General features: G+C 41.9%; 1 protein-coding gene and 1 long non-coding RNA gene across 2 annotated transcripts in view; one reads left to right on the forward strand and one right to left on the reverse strand.

The window, feature by feature from the left end:
- Positions 1–490: 490 nt before the first annotated feature.
- col9a2 (procollagen, type IX, alpha 2) lies at positions 491–18,146 on the reverse strand. The gene is made up of 32 exons (XM_023272922.3): positions 17,889–18,146; positions 16,587–16,661; positions 15,708–15,743; positions 15,550–15,612; positions 14,397–14,450; positions 14,017–14,052; positions 12,264–12,287; positions 12,063–12,116; positions 11,895–11,948; positions 10,563–10,613; positions 10,418–10,474; positions 10,272–10,325; positions 7,906–7,959; positions 7,689–7,742; positions 7,169–7,222; positions 7,004–7,057; positions 6,777–6,830; positions 6,625–6,678; positions 6,490–6,543; positions 5,626–5,670; positions 5,474–5,527; positions 5,318–5,371; positions 5,183–5,236; positions 5,026–5,097; positions 4,641–4,676; positions 4,472–4,516; positions 3,977–4,009; positions 3,692–3,838; positions 3,510–3,564; positions 3,169–3,357; positions 2,989–3,066; positions 491–1,821 (listed from the first exon to the last, which is right to left on the reverse strand). Exons 1-32 carry the CDS (start codon positions 17,958–17,960, stop codon positions 1,616–1,618), a joined length of 2,076 nt encoding a protein of 691 aa, XP_023128690.2. The 5' UTR covers positions 17,961–18,146; the 3' UTR covers positions 491–1,615.
- The window catches only part of LOC129350749 (uncharacterized), a 35,082-nt gene continuing 20,587 nt past the window's right edge, over positions 4,444–18,938 (forward strand). The window contains exons 1-2 of the long non-coding RNA XR_008604245.1: positions 4,444–7,092; positions 14,377–14,484. This is a non-coding gene — a long non-coding RNA (uncharacterized LOC129350749). The remainder of the gene's footprint in view (positions 7,093–14,376; positions 14,485–18,938) is intronic.

Genomic DNA, 18,938 nt, shown 5'->3' on the forward strand with positions numbered 1-18,938 from the left:
TGAAATGTTAATTACTTCAAACAGAGGCTGTTGCCCCCTTGCCCCCCAACCCACTGGGATAGGGCCTCTACCTTGCAGTCACATTTAGTAATTAATGGTTGCATAAACTTTTAACAGCATGTGTAGATATTGCTGCATTGTCATTACTGTCCAGACCATGTTGCATTTTGCTTTTTTTCTTTTTTTGCTACATTATCAAAAAAAGCATACTTTGATAGCAAAACAATGAGAAAAAAATATGGTAGGCTTTCACTGCAAGAAACAAGCATGTGTGCAACTGATTAATTATACCATGAAGGTGATAACTCTGGGCCTTAGTAGTGTAAGAATGTTGACAAAAGCTGAGCATATGCAGCTTTAGAAGGATGGCAGTTTATTTACATGCATTAAGTAATACTAAAACTAATACTAAAGATTTGAAATAGAAGAAATAAACAGAAAAGGAGCTGTAAGAAATTCATTTCCATTCCCAACATGATACAGAAGAACATTGGATTTTACAAAAGGTTCCTCTTTATTGGTTTGGGAAGACCTGAACAGCCAGGAAAAAAAAATCTTTTTACAGACGACTATATAAAGAACAATAAATAGCTTCTTTTGATGACAATAAATCAGGCATTAATTCACTGACATCCTGTGGAGAGTTGACAGTGGCATAGAAAGCACATTTGGACTGTTAACTGATTGATTTTGAGGAAAAGTCATTAGTACTGCAGGAACTCCTTATTATTCACTGATTTCATTAACACAGGATTTTTGTTGGTGCATATCGTAACCCATTCCTTTTTCTCTACATAATAATCAACACACATTTACAAAGATTTACAGCACTGCATTGTGGGAGATGGGAGTGCCCATCGGGATATGCTGTTGCCAGGCAACAAGAGGAAGAGATAAAGCTAGTCGTTAGTTTCTAAAATGAGACTTGGGTAGAAAGCGGTGGATATGGAGGGGAGGGGGGCAATGTACACATGAGGTAAATTGGGGATTTCGCTCAAGCTTACAAATGAAAAGACTACATTTTACAATACAGTACAGTACTGAGTGGGCGTTCAGGCTGCAATCATTTATTGGTCCTTTTTGTACACTTTTAAGGCGTCAGGTGTGATGTCGCAAGAGAAGACAGGGCATTTAAACTTCAAAACACATCTCAAAGAAAATATTGCATATATAAAACCATTTAAAGTGACCACGGTTGAAAAGAGTAGCACCCTTCATCACATTTGGTTTTCAGCTCCTGTCAGCTCAGATACTGTGTTGGTGGGAGACAAGGAGATGCAATATGAATCTGTTCCTCTTTCACTGCTGGAGCTGGGCTTGGATATTTGGATGGGACTGACACTGACATCATCCAAAAACACTAGAGAATTCAGAGGGATGTGGGTGGCTGTGAGCTGCTGTTGTCATGGTGATGTGGGGGATTAAGATCATGATGCCCCACCAGTAAAAACTTCAGGTTGTCAGTTCTAGGAGGGAGGGGGGCTACATATCCAGCCACCGTATTAATATTGTCCCCCACCTCTCATTCTCGATGTTATCCGACTGAGAAGAGTGGTCTCTTGCCGTCTCTCCTTCTTTCTCTCCCCCCTCTCCCAGGTGTTGTGGGAATAGGTCTCTAAACATTTGGTCCTTTGATAGTTCCCGCCTCCTGTAGTCTCGGTGAGGTGTATGCTGATGCTGCCAGACACATCGCTGCCTCACAGAAGCCTGGGAGACCTGACGAGCCTGCCTTACCGGGGCGACCAGCCTCTCCGGCTGATCCCTGAGGTCCTCTCTCGCCGGGCCTACCATCCCGAGCCACACCATCAACACCAGGAGGACCTACGGATTTAGAGGTAGTAGGGGTTTTAACTGATTTCTAAGGGTCAAGATGACAAACTGCACTGCAATTCATGTAAACAGTGGAAACCCCATTCAAGATTTCAATTACACATGTGCACTGTATGCATGCATATATTTGTCGTGTGTATGTGTGCACAGGGGAGTGTGAGTGTGTCGTACAGTGTTCGAATTAGCGTGTACTGTTGCAGTTCTATTGCATTCTCATTCAAAAGCATCTGTTAAATGACTAGAGTTAATGATGCCTTTAAAATGCTTTTCAGCAGGCTCTCCTGTGGCAAGAGCTGTAATGCCAAGTCCTTCAGTTGCTTCCTCTTCTTCACCTGTGGTGAGTAAGTGTGTTTCCATCCACCTGTCTTTTAATGCACATTTCCAATTGGCCCATAAAAAACCTGAGTGGAAACACTAAAACAGTCCAAAAAAAAAAGATTTTTCCGCTCAGCTGAAGTGGAAAAGTCGGTTGCATAAAAGCAAAATGTCACAAAGTGCAATTCAGACAGACTTTGTGACTAAATCATAATGTATATGAGGTTTATACATCATAGAACTTCCTGTACTTCTCTAGTTCAACAATGAACCATTTGACACTGAAGTACTGAAAGTTGGTCTCCGGCTTTCTGAATCCTGTGGCGTCACCATACCGCCAACCTTTTTCTGCCTTTCTCACTCTCTGTTGCAACTTTAAGTGTGGAAACAAGACCATGCCATAACCCTAAATTTTTTTTTTTTCTTTTTACCTTTTTAGGTGGTGACATCGGTACATTCATGTCTATTCCGATGTCCTTTTGCCTACAGTAAGTCAAAAGAGTACGCTTCATATTGCTTTCCAGAGATTTTACAGACATTTATTACCATTTCCAAGTGTGCTTCATTTTTGGTTTTACTCGACTTTAGAGCTATTCTCTCAAAAATAGACCCAACACACACAAAATGGTGGAGATTGGAAAAGAGCCACAATGCTTCAACAGCCATGACAAAGATGCAATTCGTCATAGCCAGGTCCTGTGAACTGGCCATGACATTTCAAGTTAATACATGAAGAAAACATGAAGTTTGTCAAGACATTACGTTTAGGTTTTGGTGGCAGTGGAAACTTGTTGAGATTGTTTTAGATTTCAAATAAGTGCATATACCTTTTTCAGTTCTTACCTTGTATTCCTGGGGGTCCTGGTGGTCCTGGGTGAGGTTGACCTGGATTGCCTCTCTCTCCCTTGGCACCTCTCTTTCCTTGAGAAAGATGTAAAGGCATTAGATGTAGGCTAAGAAAGAATTTCTTCAACATCTATTGGTAATACCCATACATATCAACGCCATCAGATTTAGATTTACCTTTCAGCCCCGTGTTTCCAATCTGCCCGGGTGCTCCAATGATACCAGGGATGCCACGTGCACCAGGTAAGCCATGTAACCCCTGAGGGCCAGGTGCTCCTGGAGGTCCAGGCGGCCCAGGAGGTCCCATTACACCTGCACCACCAAGCACAGCCCTCTTGGCGCTCACTGCCACTGCTGCTAGCCTCTCTGTAACAAAAGAGACACCATCATCATTTTGATTAAATGACCTTTGATAGCGAGCAACTGATTGCTCAGGAGATGAAAGTAGTTTCAGGAAATGAACTAATCTAATCTCCTCTATGGACATCAAAGGTGAATATTCATGTCTAGACACTCACCCTGCAACATCTTCAGCACCACTTCAATAATATGCTGGTCAGATGCATCACGTCCCTGGAGAGTGGAAGAAGGAGACTGAGTATTGCAAAGAGGCAGCAACTGATGAAGCATCGATCAGCATCAGTCCATATATGTACCATGCATATTAATAATGTTCCGATCAAGAGTAAAGTGGACTCACTGCTGATCCCTGAATGCCTGGCATGCCAGGTACTCCTCGCTCTCCGTTAAGCCCCCTAGGACCAGGTAGCCCTGGTGGTCCCAGGTCTCCCGGTTTACCAGGATCTCCAGTGGGTCCATTGTGTCCAGTGTCACCCCTAATTCCTTGCTGTGAAAAGAACAGCATTAAAGATGTACAAGGAGTACAACAAAAGAGCCACTAAACTATTCCAGATGCATAAGGGACCAAATGAAAGAGGATAAAACAAGTCCAACAATCATCAGACATCCACAGTGTGATTCTCACCTGTCCTTTGGGCCCAGGTTCACCAGACAAACCCTGTCACAGCAAAGACAGGCAGTCATTTTCGCATTCATCACTTCTGTCAATCATTTGTGCCTCCGAGACACTTATTGAGCTATAATTCAAGAAGGAATATTGTAAATGAATGTCTAAAAATGCGGCTTCAAAAAGCTAATGTGCATCGTTGCTTCACTGTCATGTAAATAGCTTATTTGCCATCTGGATTAATATGGGGATTTGTATGCAAATTCAAAAACAGACATTTCCTTTTTCTTTTTAACTTTGGTACATTTTCGGCTATATATCACTCTGCTTTGATGCCTTGAGAACCAAAAGTTTAAACCTTCTTATTTAAAACCTGAAAGTTTTAGTATTTTTTCATATATATATATATATATATATATATATATATATATATATATATTCAAAGACTTTGGTGGTTTTGTCATAACACAAAGCCTTAAACAGCTTTAGGTTGAGCTGTAATAATTTTTTTACCTTTTCACCTTTCTCGCCAGCCAATCCCTCAACGCCAGGGTCACCCTAAGAGCGACAGAGAGGAAAAGATGAAGAAAAGGAGAGAGAATGCTGACAGTCGAAGATGTTTAGAGGTGAAATACACAACGTTTCTGACAATTCCGTTTAAAAGAGCCAAAGTGCTACTCACAACGTCCCCTTTTGAACCAACTTTTCCTTGGAAGCCCTAGAAAGAGGGATTGACGAAGTACATGAAAACATGGTCAAACATAAACTAAATAAGCTAAATATTGATTGAAGCCAGTAACACCAGAGATCACAAAGTAGGATGGATGTTTCCTCACTCCTAAAATAAAGAACATGAAGATACTTAAATTATCATTTATATTGCTTATTTATATTGCTTGCCTCATTCAATGATTTACTGTGGATTTCTTGGACTTTTATTCATGGTTAAACACTGCCCTCAATAGGCAAGTAGGTGCAACTACAATACTCTGTGAGCATACTGGGCAATAATGCACATTTTAGACACAATGATATCTGTATTTTTTCACGCACACAAATGCACAGACCTTGTCTCCTTTAGTTCCACTAAGACCCTGGGCACCTGGGACACCAATGGGGCCTCTCTCTCCTTTGCCTCCCTGTTAGGAGATTATATAAATAATGTTACAAGTACATCCTGCGCTCTGTTCAAAATGCATTTGAAAAAGACACAATGCAGCTTACAGGCTTGCCGACGACTCCCTGTGGCCCAACTGCGCCCCGCTGGCCTCTGTCACCCTGCAGATATCAGCTGAGGTGAGTAGACATAGTTTAAAGCAGTAGTTCTCAGTGTTTTAATGTAATATTTTGGGTTTATACCTTGGGTCCAGGGACTCCTTCCATACCAGGCTCACCAGGAAGACCAGGCTCACCCTAAGAGGATGCAAAAATACAAATAATCACGCCACTGCACAATTTAAGCTTGTAATACCTTAAAAAGAGAGAAAAAAAAAACATAATTCTGGAAATGTTTACCAAAGGTCCCGAGGCACCAGCCATGCCGATATGACCCCTAGGTCCAGGTTCTCCCTGGCAAGAGAAGATTACATGAGAAAGGTATATACTGAATAAGAATGAAAACCTGAAAAATGCTTAAATTAGTAGTAAACATCAGCTAAAAGATATACCTTAGCTCCAGCTCCACCCTTCGCCCCAGGGCTGCCAGGTAATCCCTACAGGCAGAATCAACACAAGTGAAATTAATGTAAATCAAACCATTCTGCACAATACAGAGGATAAATCTGAAAATGCAAGTGGGAATGGCTGTGGGTATTAGTGTACAGGTGCTGGTAATAATGTTGGTGCCTGATATAATAATAATAACAATGAAAACAGGCTAAGTGGCTTCCATAGCTATACACCCTACAGTGATTGTGTGTGTGTGTGTGTGTGTGTGTGTGTGTGTGTGTGTGTGTGTGTGTGTGTGTGTGTGTGTGTGTGTGTGTGTGTGTGTGTGTGTGTGTGTGTGTGTGTGTATGTGTGTGTGTGTGTGTGATGGTGTATCACAGCTGAGCATAAAGCAGGCTAAGTTACGGTGTTTGAGTTTGCAGCAGTGTTCGTGTCACCGCAGTGACCACACAGTAAAGTGTACATCTCATGCTCCATTACCCCTTAGTCAGAAAGATGCGCACACAAACACACACTTGTGTATACCCACTGGCCTGATTGTGATAAATCGCTTGCGGTGGGAGGGAGAATGCTATTTCAAGGTGGTTTACATTCTAAAACAGTGTGGGTCATAGGGTCACTGTTAACCTGGATGACTGCCCAGAAAACCAAACATATCAAAATTTACAGGCTGCTTCACGCTGGTTTCCCCTGTCTGTGTTGCGGCTTTGTCGAATTGAGGAGGAGAACAGATTGCCCCCCTACGTGATCTGAGTGACAATAAGTGTTACTGACAAGTTTATTTGCATGTGTTTTTAGTGGCATTGCTGAACAACCCTCAAACAACCAGATATCCTCCCCCAATACACCAAAATATCACTCACTGCTGCTCCCTGAGGACCAGGAGGACCAGGCATCCCAGCATGCCCAGGGCCACCCTGCATGAAAGAGAGCAAAAGAGGAATAAATTGCCATCGTATTGAAGCTACACCTCATTATCACCATTGGCACTCACTTACCTTGACTCCAGGAATACCAGGTGTGCCATCTTTCCCATCAATACCCGGCAGACCCTGAAAAAGCAGGCAGATGAGTGAGTGGACTTCATTTGGCACACTGTCTGATCACCTCCACTGCTGTGCAGAGCACAAACAAAAGTGCGTTCACTCACATTCTCTCCCTTTTTGCCAACTGCACCCTGTGGGCCCTGGATACCTCGACTGCCCTGCAGAAGATAACCAAATCAGTCTCAGTGTATTCACAATGCACATCAGGGTCATTGTTTCCATTCAAGTTCGAAAAAATATTTCATCTTCTTTTTTTTTCCTTTTTTTTTCTCCACATGTGCCACTGCTTTGACAATAAACTTCAAGGGAAAACACAAGGAAAGTCACCCACTTTGTCTCCCTTGTCTCCTGCCTCTCCGGGTGGTCCCTGAGGTCCCTCCTCACCCTGCAAAAAAAATGAAGAGGCTCAGACTATCTAAGGTTTGTGTATGTACCAGAATTTTTATGAGTAGATTAGTCTCTGCTTGTATGTCTTGGTGTGTGTGTGTGTTCTTACAGGAGGACCGGGAATTCCTACAGGTCCATTGATGCCCTTGTAACCACGAGGGCCCTATGGGAAAACAACAAAGTGCCATCAATCTCTTGAGATCAGAGAGGATGTTAAGTCACACTAACCTACTATTCATTGTGATAAAGGGATAATTAGAGCTTAACTCACTTCGCTAATGGGAGCTACACAGAGCCAGCTACTCTTGCTTTGGCACTAAGCCGGGGTGCTAACTTGGCTAACGCGGCTAATGTTAACAGTAAGACAGATGGCTACAGCGGATCATTAACTACAGATGGAGGCACCGAGGACCCAGACAACCCCAACTCATTAGAGGAGGAGAGAGATTTGTGTTAGCATCATTTCCATATGTCCCCGTTGCTGGTAATGGATGATGTTTGTATAGTGGGGGCAAGTCTGGCTGTGCCTCCTCTGTGCTCATCTAAGAATGAGAACAGCCTCATACCCAAAGAGAGAAAAAAACAACAAACTTCTTAGGGAATGAGATGAAAAGAAAAAGATTACTCACTGCCTCTCCTTTGGGACCCATCATCCCTGGATAACCTCTGAGACCCATTGGACCCTGGATGGAACGTAAAACAAGGTCAGACAGAGACTCACCCTTGACTATGAACATGCACAGACTACTACAAATATCACTTTAAGATTATAATATGGCAAAATAAGAAGACATTAGCTTTTATTTCTAACTACTACTGGTGAAAAAAATTTCATTCTCAGTATACCGGAGGTCCTGGGATGCCTTGTTCCCCAGAGATGCCTATTTCTCCCCTGGGGCCCTGGCGAAGAAAAGAAACAGAGCAGGCTGATTAGTTTCTCTCAATCTGTGCTTCTCTCTGTCGCACCTGTACCTGCTGCTTCCAATCATGGCACATTCAGAATACGTTCCTAAATTTGTAGAAGGTTTATATGCCTTGTGTTTGATCGAAGAAAACTTTGAACTGGAGAGAAAATCCACTTGATGGTTGCTTTTGATGTCTAAGCTGGCCTTTGATGGTTGTGTACTATTTACTTGCCAAGTCATGCTTTATAGAAACCTGCTGATGCTAATTGGCTAGCTAGAGTTAGCTCATCAAAAATGAATGAAGACTGAAGAAAAACCTACCGCAACCTCCTCAAATATTCAGCCTTGGTCTTGGTACATGAAGCGCTTGATTTGGGTTATAATGGATTGTCTGTATTATCAAAAGGAATAGTTCAACATTCTGAAAAATACAATTGTACTCTATTTTTACTCTGGTTTTTCATCTATAGGTTGGGTATAAAGCAGGGCTCAGGGGTTCATTATCTTAGGTAAGCATCAAGAACAGTTAAGGAACATTTAATTTTATCTGATAAAATCACAACTTGTTTTTATGAGGCTACCTATTTCTTGCTGCCTTCACTCCTAAGTAAGCTGGCCTACGCTACCGTAAATGTTTCCTGGCTTTAGCACGGTGCTTTAGCCAGTGTTAAGCCTTGATTAAGCTTTGATTTTGCACCCAAGCAGATGTGCACACAGACTGCTTTAAGGACAGAGTTATGAGATACATATACAGGAGCCATCATTTCTACGCTTCCCATTCATTGTCCATGTAAGCAGCTGTGCAATGCATTCTGGGAGTAGCACATTGGGTTTCGAGAAACAGGACATCATGTTTCCCACAGCTCATTTGCACAGAATTGAAGTCCAGGCTACTTTGTGCAAAACCAGCTGGGACTCGCTGCTTTTGGAAATTCCTGAGAAACTTTTAAACTAACCCACAGATTTGGCAGCTGCATGGCTTATTTCCAACCGCAAATGTTTTAAGAAAGAACTGTGAACAGTTTTTGTAATGTAAGTGAAAGTTGCCAAACAAGCTGCCATATTGGTCTGGTTTGGAATCCAAGAGCAGACTACCTACGAGTGAGGTATTTAGCCAGTGAGGTGCAGCCAGTGTTTGCATGGTTGCAGGAGGGTGTGGCATTTATTGGTCTTCTTTTGAAGTGCACGCGTCTGTCATGACAAAATCTAATTGCACACACATCAAGCTTCCAATGCTGAGAAGTGGTGCAACCCTTTTGCATTCAAAAATGCATATGTGGGCACATACCATTATACTTTCCATGTTCATAACTAAGCAAGGGTGTGATATGAACCGTTTCCTGTCCCAACAGTCCATGCAGACCCCTTCAGATATGTCCAAGTGCAGCTCTGAATTTGTCTCCACACAGTCTGCACATCGACTATTCTACAAGGACAATAGCGTGCATGCTCGGGAGTTCTATACGTATGCGGAATACGTAAATGGTGACCTGCGAATGAAGTCTTTTGAGTGGACTCCAAGTGGACTAGAAACTAGTATAATAACTCCACATCTATGGTGTCCACAGCTATCTGGGTGTGAATCTGCAAGGTAGTATAATCGAGGCTTATGTCCCACAGACATTTTTTCAGCAGTTTAGATGAAGATGAATGCAATAATCTTTCTTAGTCTTTGACATCACTTAGTGATCAATGAAATAGCAAGTAAAAAAGTGCTGTTTTCGTCTGCTGTATCTGTGTTTTATTCTAAAGAGCTGGTGGGGATGTAAATAGCTCTTACTGATTCTCTTTAAGAGGAAAAAAGTAAGAGCAGAGCTACAGTGCAACCTTGAGTCATTGCAGGTCTTCTAAAATACTGGTCAGCCTGGGAGGAGTGATTCCTTGGTGCGTTGAGTGTTTTGAGCATCTAAGCGCTGCCAGAAGGCTCCTTGTGTGGGAAGATCAGAGGCTAATTCCTAGGGCTTGGCGAGCTGCTCCCTCGGAGCCCACTGTGTGCTCATTAGCTGTGCTTAATACAGTGAGGTGAGAGGGCTATGTGAACCCTGACTCTCTCATCCTCTCCTTCATGTACCTGGCTACTCACCCCCCCCCCCCCCTTCATCTGGCTTGCTGCATGTCGACTCCAGGGCCAGGCCTGACTAATCGCAGCCAGATTAGCGCCAGTCATGTGCCTCAGGGGGCTTCATTAGAGCTAATCCTTGCCTCTTCTGGTCCTGAATGGCGGATGCGCAAGACTGTACAGCATGTACATGTATGGGTGCTTGAGGGCATGCATGTATCTCCTGTAGCAGAGATTGTGCTGCTCACCACTTTTCCTATGCTACCAGGCTCTCCGAGAACACCAGCACGTCCTTTGTGTCCCTACAGGGCAACATTCAGTCAGGTTAGTGTCACAATGATTTTGAAATGTAAAATATTCATTGATGCTTGAAACAAACACACAGGCTATTCACCTTGACTCCCTGTAGTCCCTGGGGGCCTTTAGGTCCTGCTGGACAGTTAAGAGGACACTGTTGTAGAGAGAGAAGGAAGCGTATGGATTATGAAAAGGTTGTGTCAAAACAGATTTGCAAGAAGGGAGATGTCCTAAGATCTTACCTGGAAGTCTGCACTGCCCTCCTCTCCACCAATGAACTTTCCTGGAGGACCCTAGACAGACAGATGGATATATGGAGGAGGAAAGTACCTGGGTCACAGTTGGCAGACAGTTGCATCTTCTCCCCTGAGCTGAGCCAGCACTCTCTCTTTCTCTTCATCTGTTTCTCTTTCCATCTTTCCTTCCCGCTGTTTATAGATTGCGTTAGAAAGTAAAGTATCTTTACAGGGGCTGATGTATTCCTGCTTCAGTCAGATGAGACAGCCCACTGATCTAAAGGGGGTTTATTTACCCTAGGACAGCACTAAAGATAAACAAATACACTCCCCTGGGCCTGGCAACATCACTCTCAATGAAGACACCCCCCCTCCCTTCTTGGAGTCAGTCAGAGATACACACAGGAGACTACATACACCACTGGAAAATAGACATAAAAGCGTACCTCTCAAAACTGTTTCTGGTACCTCACCACTTAGTGTCTACTGGGAGCTGCACAAGCAGCAGTGAGCTCTGGCTGCGCTAGGTGTTTTGTTACCATACAGTACATTAAAAAAAAGCACATTAACTGCTGCCAGGTGTTCTGAATGGAGCCATAGCATTATCTCATTTCTTTACTTTCACCCACTCAGTGAAAGAAAGTCAACTGCAATTAGACTGATGAAAGTATAAACTTGATTAAACCCAATAAGCTCCTGGTAGCTAATTTATTTCTAAATTTTTACAGCAATCTCACCAGTCACTGAAAAGACTCTTTTCATGAAATTGGTTACTGTGACGTCTTTTCAGTAGATAAAGTTTGAGTTCACCGAAGTGACACTTTAATAATATATGCTAAGTGTAATTGGGATGAGTTGCATAGTTTGTCCACCAGAGAGCACTGACATATTAATTTTTTTTTAACCGCAAAATATTGCAAAAATTAAAAAAAACAAATAATTAAATGGATTTCATCACAAAACATAGTATAAACACAGATTAATTACAATTTCATGTGTTCATAGTAGAAGAAAAACTGTAACAGGTTGACTATCAGATCAGTGTCAACCTCAAAAGTCCAGTAATGAGCATGCTACAGGGGTATTTGTTGCTTACCCACTATCTTGTTATTTTTCTACTTGCTAAGTGGATTTAGAGAAGGTCAGCACAAATTATTATTATAAAAGTTATTTAGCCTATCCACTATTCAGCAATGTTAGAAAAGGTGGATCAGATGGTCACAGCAGAACTCCTCGTCTTCTTTTTATCTGGAGGAATTTTAACTAAAAGATCATCTAAAGAAAGATGATCAGCTGATCAGATTTTTCAGGTACAACCAATCCTGGAAGGACACTTACTGGCTTGCCAGGAGGTCCAGGAAGCCCTGGAGGTCCAGGTGGTCCCATGACACCCTAAATGAAGACAAAAACGTTAGGAAACTTTAAATAAGAAGCTGAAAATCGAAAGATTCTGACTCATTTATGTTTGTAGGTCATGAAGACAGTATGATAAACTGAAGTTACTACCTTTGCTCCATTTGGCCCGATTTCACCAGGAAGACCAATTGGCCCTGGAGCGCCCTAGACAGATGGCAGCATAGTGAATGAGTGCAAAGGACAACATAACATGTACATACCCCACCTTCCACAAATTATTTCCACACCTCACACCACAAAAGCTATTAAGAGATAAAGGCATAACTGTGTAATGTCATACGAGCTACTTACAGCCAGACCCGGAAGACCGGACCCCTGTGTGGACAGAAGGGAGAAGGGGGTTTAATTACCTTATGACAAGTGGAACCAATCCATCAGAGTATCAGTTAATGTTTGAGAAAGCCAGTTAATAACAAATGCAGTAATTCGGTAATGCGTGTGTACAGTGTCAGCACAGGTTAAACAGTGCTCAGGAACAAAGACACAGAACACAATCAGTTTGTGTTTGCTGTGTCTTGTGCTTGGAATTAATTATAAACAAAGTAATTAAGTAAGTAAGCCGTCTTGGAGAGAGAACAGCCTACAGGGCACGATCTCCTGCCTGTGCAGCGTAAGACAGCCGAGTGTACAAGCTCAGCCCCCAGACTGGACGCCTGTTAATGCTAAATAAAGGATTAACTAATAGTGTAGCATTCAAGCATGACATTGGATGACTGTGGAATTAAATATATTGGAGGATGTGCAAAAGATGGACTCTGAGCACCACCTAGTGGAGACAAACGATGCTACAAATGATGCAAGAAATCGGCGGTTGCATTCCATGATAATATGGAATTGGATTGTGTATAGAAAATAAGGCTCATGTCAGCTGGAGGAAGCATATGCCACATCTGGGAAGGGGGCACAGCTGGTCAGGCATTCAGGCATAACACCAAAGGGACTCAGGAGGTTGCCTTATGAGACCAGCTGGGTTACAATATGTTTGCTGGGAAACTGACTAGGCTTTAAACAACGCATGATTCACTCATTCATAACTCATTTCTTAAGTATCACGGAACCCCTGTGAGATAATGCTACATAATTAATCACAAGTGATTTTATGCAAATATACAGCAAGAATATTTACTCAATAACTTAATGAGTAGACTTTAGTTGCTTTTTAATGCTGCTTTATGCGCTAGAGGATAAACCAGGTATTTTTGCTTGCAACCCCTTATAGAAAAAGCATCTTATTGTCACATTTCAACAGATTACAAGATATTCCAACAAAAAAGAAATTTCTTCTTTCAGCAGCACCAAGAAGGCAAAGTTTTTATTATTCTAAAAACGTTGGGAAAACATATATATAAAAAGTTGTCAACTCTGTGAAGCAGAACTGTGTTTTTTCTTCTTTGCTACCCCATTCATCATCAGGCGACCATTCACATTTCTTTAGAGGGACCTGATCAATAGGTGGTCTAAACTACCTAACTTCATATAAAGTATGATAGTTGCTGAAAAATGGTTCCTCCAGGACCAGCAGCAGCAGTAAAATGCTTCATATTCATTGATACACCAGTAACAATCCAATAATGTAATGTATAATACATATTGTAAAATATATATTTATCACTTGAAGAGGCAATTTTTTCTGCAGATTTGTCCACCCCATTTATATCAGTGAGACTCAGCTAATAAATAATAGAAGCACCTCTCTTACAATGCAGTTCAGCAGCACCACAAACTATATCCTCCAACAAACTTCTAATGAGAATTTCTTATCAGGAAAAAAAAACGTAGAAAAAAAGGATCTGATGATGAAAGTTCATTCTGTTCTAAGAGACACACCTTATTACCTGCATGTCTCTTGTTGCTCTATAAATATTACCTTGTGTATTAACTTGCCATCATTTTTCATGTGACTTTTAGTGTGTTTTTTCTAAGTTTGTGCAAACATTCAGCACATTAATCTTCACAAAGGTGGGATGTTTTCTAGCGGGACTGCTGTGTTAGACTGTATTTTTATTCGGTGTACCTAATGAACAGATAACTGTGATTTACTTACAGGAGGTCCGGGCTCACCACTTGGACCGGGTTGACCCTGCAGACAACAGAAAACAGTCACGCAACTATAGTGGTTACATGCTAGAAACGTTCACAAACAAATAAGAAAAATATCCTGAGGGTGTGGAATTAACAAATATGCTAAGATCATATTTTACTACAGCTGAAACAAACAAACAAAAAAAGAGAGCGACACTAATTATATAACTTGTACTGTCAGCAGGGGTTCAGTTGTGCTGCTCAACATCACAGTGACAACACAAAGGGAACCAGCCCTGGGGTTGTTTTTGTTGCTGCAAAACTGACCCGTTTTTCACACAACAGCAGTATAATGGTGCATTTGTTCTAATAATCTTTTCAGGTCAACATTTAGACGCTTGCCTTTGGGCCAGGGCTCCCGATGGGACCTCGATCACCTTTTGCTCCAATCAAACCCTGCAGACAGACGGAAAGGGATGAAAGCAGGAAGGTAAGCTGTACAGAAGTCCATGGCAGGGAAACGGTCAAAAAGGAACTATTAGTTTACACGTGACTTGAATTCACCTCACAGCAGGGTTAACCACACATCTGATCTAAGTTGACACAGTAATTGGGAAACAAACCTGAGATTGAGATTCCGGGGCGGATTACTGACTAAACCTCTGAGGAATGCAAGTGTGTGTGTGTGTGTGAGGGAGAGAGAGAGAGAGAGAGAGAGAGAGAGAGAGAGAGAGAGAGAAAGAGTGTGTGTGTGTGTGTGTGTGTGTGTGTGTGTGTGTGTGTGTGTGTGTGTGTGTGTGTGTGTGTGTGTGTGTGTGTGTGTGTGTGTGTGTTTTTGTTAGCATGTGACTATTTGGCATTGACTCTCAATTTCGCTGTGATCAAGGCTGAAGCAACGACTCGCACTCAGTGCCCTCAGACAAGCTGCAACACAATTATTATCAGGCAAATCCACAAAGGAAGCTCAAAAATCATTTTAAACCGATCTGAGCGTCTCTATTCAGTTAGTGATGACTGGAGACTTAATTGTTGTCATCAGCAAAGTGTAACGGGTTTGATGTAAAGTATTCATCTCGTCATGTGAGTATTCCTGACTAGTTGCCCAAAAAAACTATCAATTGAAACCAAACTGTGAAACATGGGAAACTATAGGATGCAGGCTAATAGGCTATTTTTCAGTTATAAAGAATGTGTAATGTAATGTGTTCTTCCTTTGCTCATGATTCATCTCCACCACCAAGATTTATGAAATTCAGCCTGGTAAGTTGCCATTCTACTTATATGTATATATATATATATATCAAAAGGTCCTGAACACATATTTTGCTGTTCACAGTGTGTGAACAACAAACAATATTTTCAACAGGAAAATAACAATTCTGCCATTTTCATCAGTCTGTTCTCATGGTTTTTGCTATTTTTTTCTTTTAATTCAGGATATTAAGCCTCTCAGACATTTTCTTTTTGGAATGATTTTTTTCCCTGTCATTTCATAGTAATAATCATCTAACCTCCTCTATCCTCAAACAACACATCACCATTAAATTCTACTTACATCAATGCCATTCTCCCCTGGTGGACCGTCAGGACCTGGCTCTCCTGGCTCTCCTTTCAACCCCTACAGTAAAACACAGCATGAAGAAAACCAGGTCCAGCTAAATCACAAGTTATATTTGCTGCAATATTACATCTAACAGTACACTATAAACTTACTGGTGGACCAGGGGGGCCTGGAGGTCCTTTGTCTCCCTGCAGAGAGACAGAGAAGACATGTTAGCCCTGATTATCAAAGTAAATGACATGGGCAGAAACATCTCCTATTAGACTTGTGCGTTACAATTAATCATTTAGTTCATATCTGCATCATATCCATCACCTAAATGTCCTTTACCAACCTGCCACTATGCTCTTCTAGAAATGATTTAGGCAGCTTTAGCTGCTAATAAGTTTTAGAATAAGACATAAAAATTGTCAAAGTTGTCTTGGCTCTCTAATCTCCATGTTGCTTCTGCATAAATACATATTGTTACATTAATGTTCTTATGGCCAAAGTGTAAACAGAAAGGCACATATCCAACAATTCAGTTGAGTGTAAAGTACATCCACACAGAAAGATTTAATAACTACTGTGCACAGTGTGTAAATACAATAGCGGGACACACTTTACTGCAAGATCATGGCCTTTATTTTTGTTTAGAAAAAAATAAGCCAATTTTCAAAAACCTGCTCACATTTAATTTGGGATTTAGCAGCCAAGCATGTTATCTACACACCGGCAGACTGTTTCCTGCTCCACCCGCCCAGCCGCTTTCATTTCCAACAGATTTTTACAACCTGCCTGTTGTTAACCCTTAAAATAACTCGCATGTATCACATTACTGTGACCCAAACCCAGGACCGAGCTGAGGATCCCTCCTCAAAGACCCCTCTCTCTGCACTGAACAGAGCTCTTTTGTGACGGTGTGTTTTCATACTCAGTGCTCCCTGCTGGTAAGACTCTAGTACTGCAGATCAGAGCTGGGTTTGGTATTTCTCCAGCACAATGAGGACCTTTGTGAAAAACCTGCTGGGCAAACCTGTGTGGATACTCACATCAATGCCATCTGACCCAGGAGTGCCAGAGGGGCCTGGTGGGCCTGGCTGGCCCTGAGGTCCAGGTGGACCCCTCTGAAACAGGCAGAAAGAGAAAAATGTCAAGCGCACACATTGGTCATTTAGCAGTTATGAAAATTGTACAATTATTTAAAGATATTGAGATAATATATTGTAAATTCCATATATCCGCAATAATGTTGCAGTAATAGTGTAGACTATAGCACCATACAGGTTTTACATTATACACTGCCACTATAGATTGTCACTTTTTACCCTGAAAGCAATATTAATATTATATTAATCAGTTTTAACAGTTATACAAAATGAAGAAATATACTTGCCATAATAATATCACCAATAAATACATAGAGCATTATATAGCATTATATAAACTGGGTATGCAATCTGGATTAACCTGTGTGGCTAAAAAAAACATTGCCATAAATAATAACAATGATTACAAAACATGCACTTAAATTCCATTGACTTTATTAAAAAACACTAAAGTATCATAGAAAAGCATAGAAAGCAAACTAAATACAACAAAATGTGTATATATGAGAGGTAAAAACAAAGAATTGAGGAGGAATGTGGGAGGAGGGGTCATGAGACTGGCACTGTTTACCCCCATCTCCCCCCTCCTCACCCCCATCTCTCCATCCTGTCTTGAAAATCATCTTCAGTGAGTCCACCGCATGATAAAAAAAGTCTTAATCCACCTTTGAATTCTTCATATGTTTAAAAAAAAAAGAATAATCCTTGAAGGTGAGAACTCTTTTAAGTCCAGAGGGGCAACATGTGGGTGTCTGTTTAAACAGGGGCTTTCACACTCGGTGAACAAAGTTTGCGTTTGTGTGTGTTTGTCAGTGCAGACAGTTTTGTATCTGTCGTGGCAAGTTTGCACCAGAAAAACTGAAAAAACAACCAAACAGTCCTCTTCACCCCAGAAAAATAGCCTTGGTACTCAAAAAAAATCCATGTCTTTAACAGGTGCTCCTCAGAGATAAGACTCCATCCACGATAAGGATGATAATCCACAAACGATTGTCCAGTTTTCTTGCATTTCCACAGACCCATCTCAAACACTTCTTTTCTTTTACGTTCATGCTCTAAAGCCAGGCGGTCACCACACATAGATCTGTGTTGCCAGGCTTCAGTATTTTCAACCAGCACACAAGACGGCACACAACCTATACCATCGCTTTAAGTTATCCAGAGGGCCCTCTGTGGGGGCCCTTATCCCCCTGAACCCCTGAATAAAGCAGCCGAGCCTGATCTCAAGCTCCCCTGTCCACTCACCACTTGGGCCAGAGCCAGGCACAAGGTCTGCAGTATCACCCAGGTCTTCAGCAAGGCAGAGAGAGCAGCCATGGTCCCTCTCCCCTGTCTGTCTCTCCTCGCTTCAGCAAATCCTCTCTTCTCGCTCCTCTTTCCGCTCCCTTACTCCTCTCCAGGCCGGCACAGTGCAGAACTGGTGGAGCAAAGCTGTCCCGAGAAGAAGGGGGGAAGTGGGGGAGCCGGGAGGGGGGGAGAGGGATGGATGGATGGATGAGGAGGGTGGGGAGGGAGTAGGGCAGAAAGAGACAGACAGAGAGAGAGAGGTGTAGTCCTGCCCCTTCTGTTGGCCCCCTCGATAAATATTCTATGCACCTATATGTAGTTGTGCACATGCAGTATTTCAAGACATCTCAGGTTGTTGCCTTAGATTTGAGGAAGGAGGAAAGTTATGCATATAGGCAGTTTTTCTTACTGTGATTGGATGCTCTGCATTTTTTTTTCTCTACAAGTCTCCAAAGCAGTTGGACAGAGCTGCAGTCGGGCTCCTCCCAAATCTGTGGGGAGTGGACCAATACAGGAAATCTAAATGTATGAAACACATCATCACAAGCCTTTGAACAATACTCCAAACCTTAATTTGCATCTGTCTCTATCTGCAAATGTGTCTCATTTTTGTTTAGTTTTTTTTTGTTCCGCTCACACCCTAAGGCTAAAATCTGCATGGTGGTGTAAATAAGCCCACACACTAACCAAGTCAGTGTCTGACTGCATAATTAAAACAAATCTGTAGAGGGACGAGCATATAAATGGACAGGCTTGAGTCAGAGAGGAACAGGAGACAGTATCCATTATGTCAACAAAAATGATGAACTGTATCTTCTTTGTTTGCATAAAGGGATAAATGAGTGGCTGCAAATAATAACCCTAATCTCATGTCACCTATTTATGCTTTCAAGGCCAACGCAAACTGGCATCTACTGCCATCTAGTGGTCATTGTACACAGAGCAAGTTAGTTCCCACACTAATCCAAAGTGGCCTTTCAAAGGCGAATAAACAAAACTCATGTAGAT

Source organism: Amphiprion ocellaris, chromosome 15 (genome assembly GCF_022539595.1).
Source record: "Amphiprion ocellaris isolate individual 3 ecotype Okinawa chromosome 15, ASM2253959v1, whole genome shotgun sequence".
Lineage (NCBI taxonomy): Eukaryota > Metazoa > Chordata > Actinopteri > Pomacentridae > Amphiprion > Amphiprion ocellaris.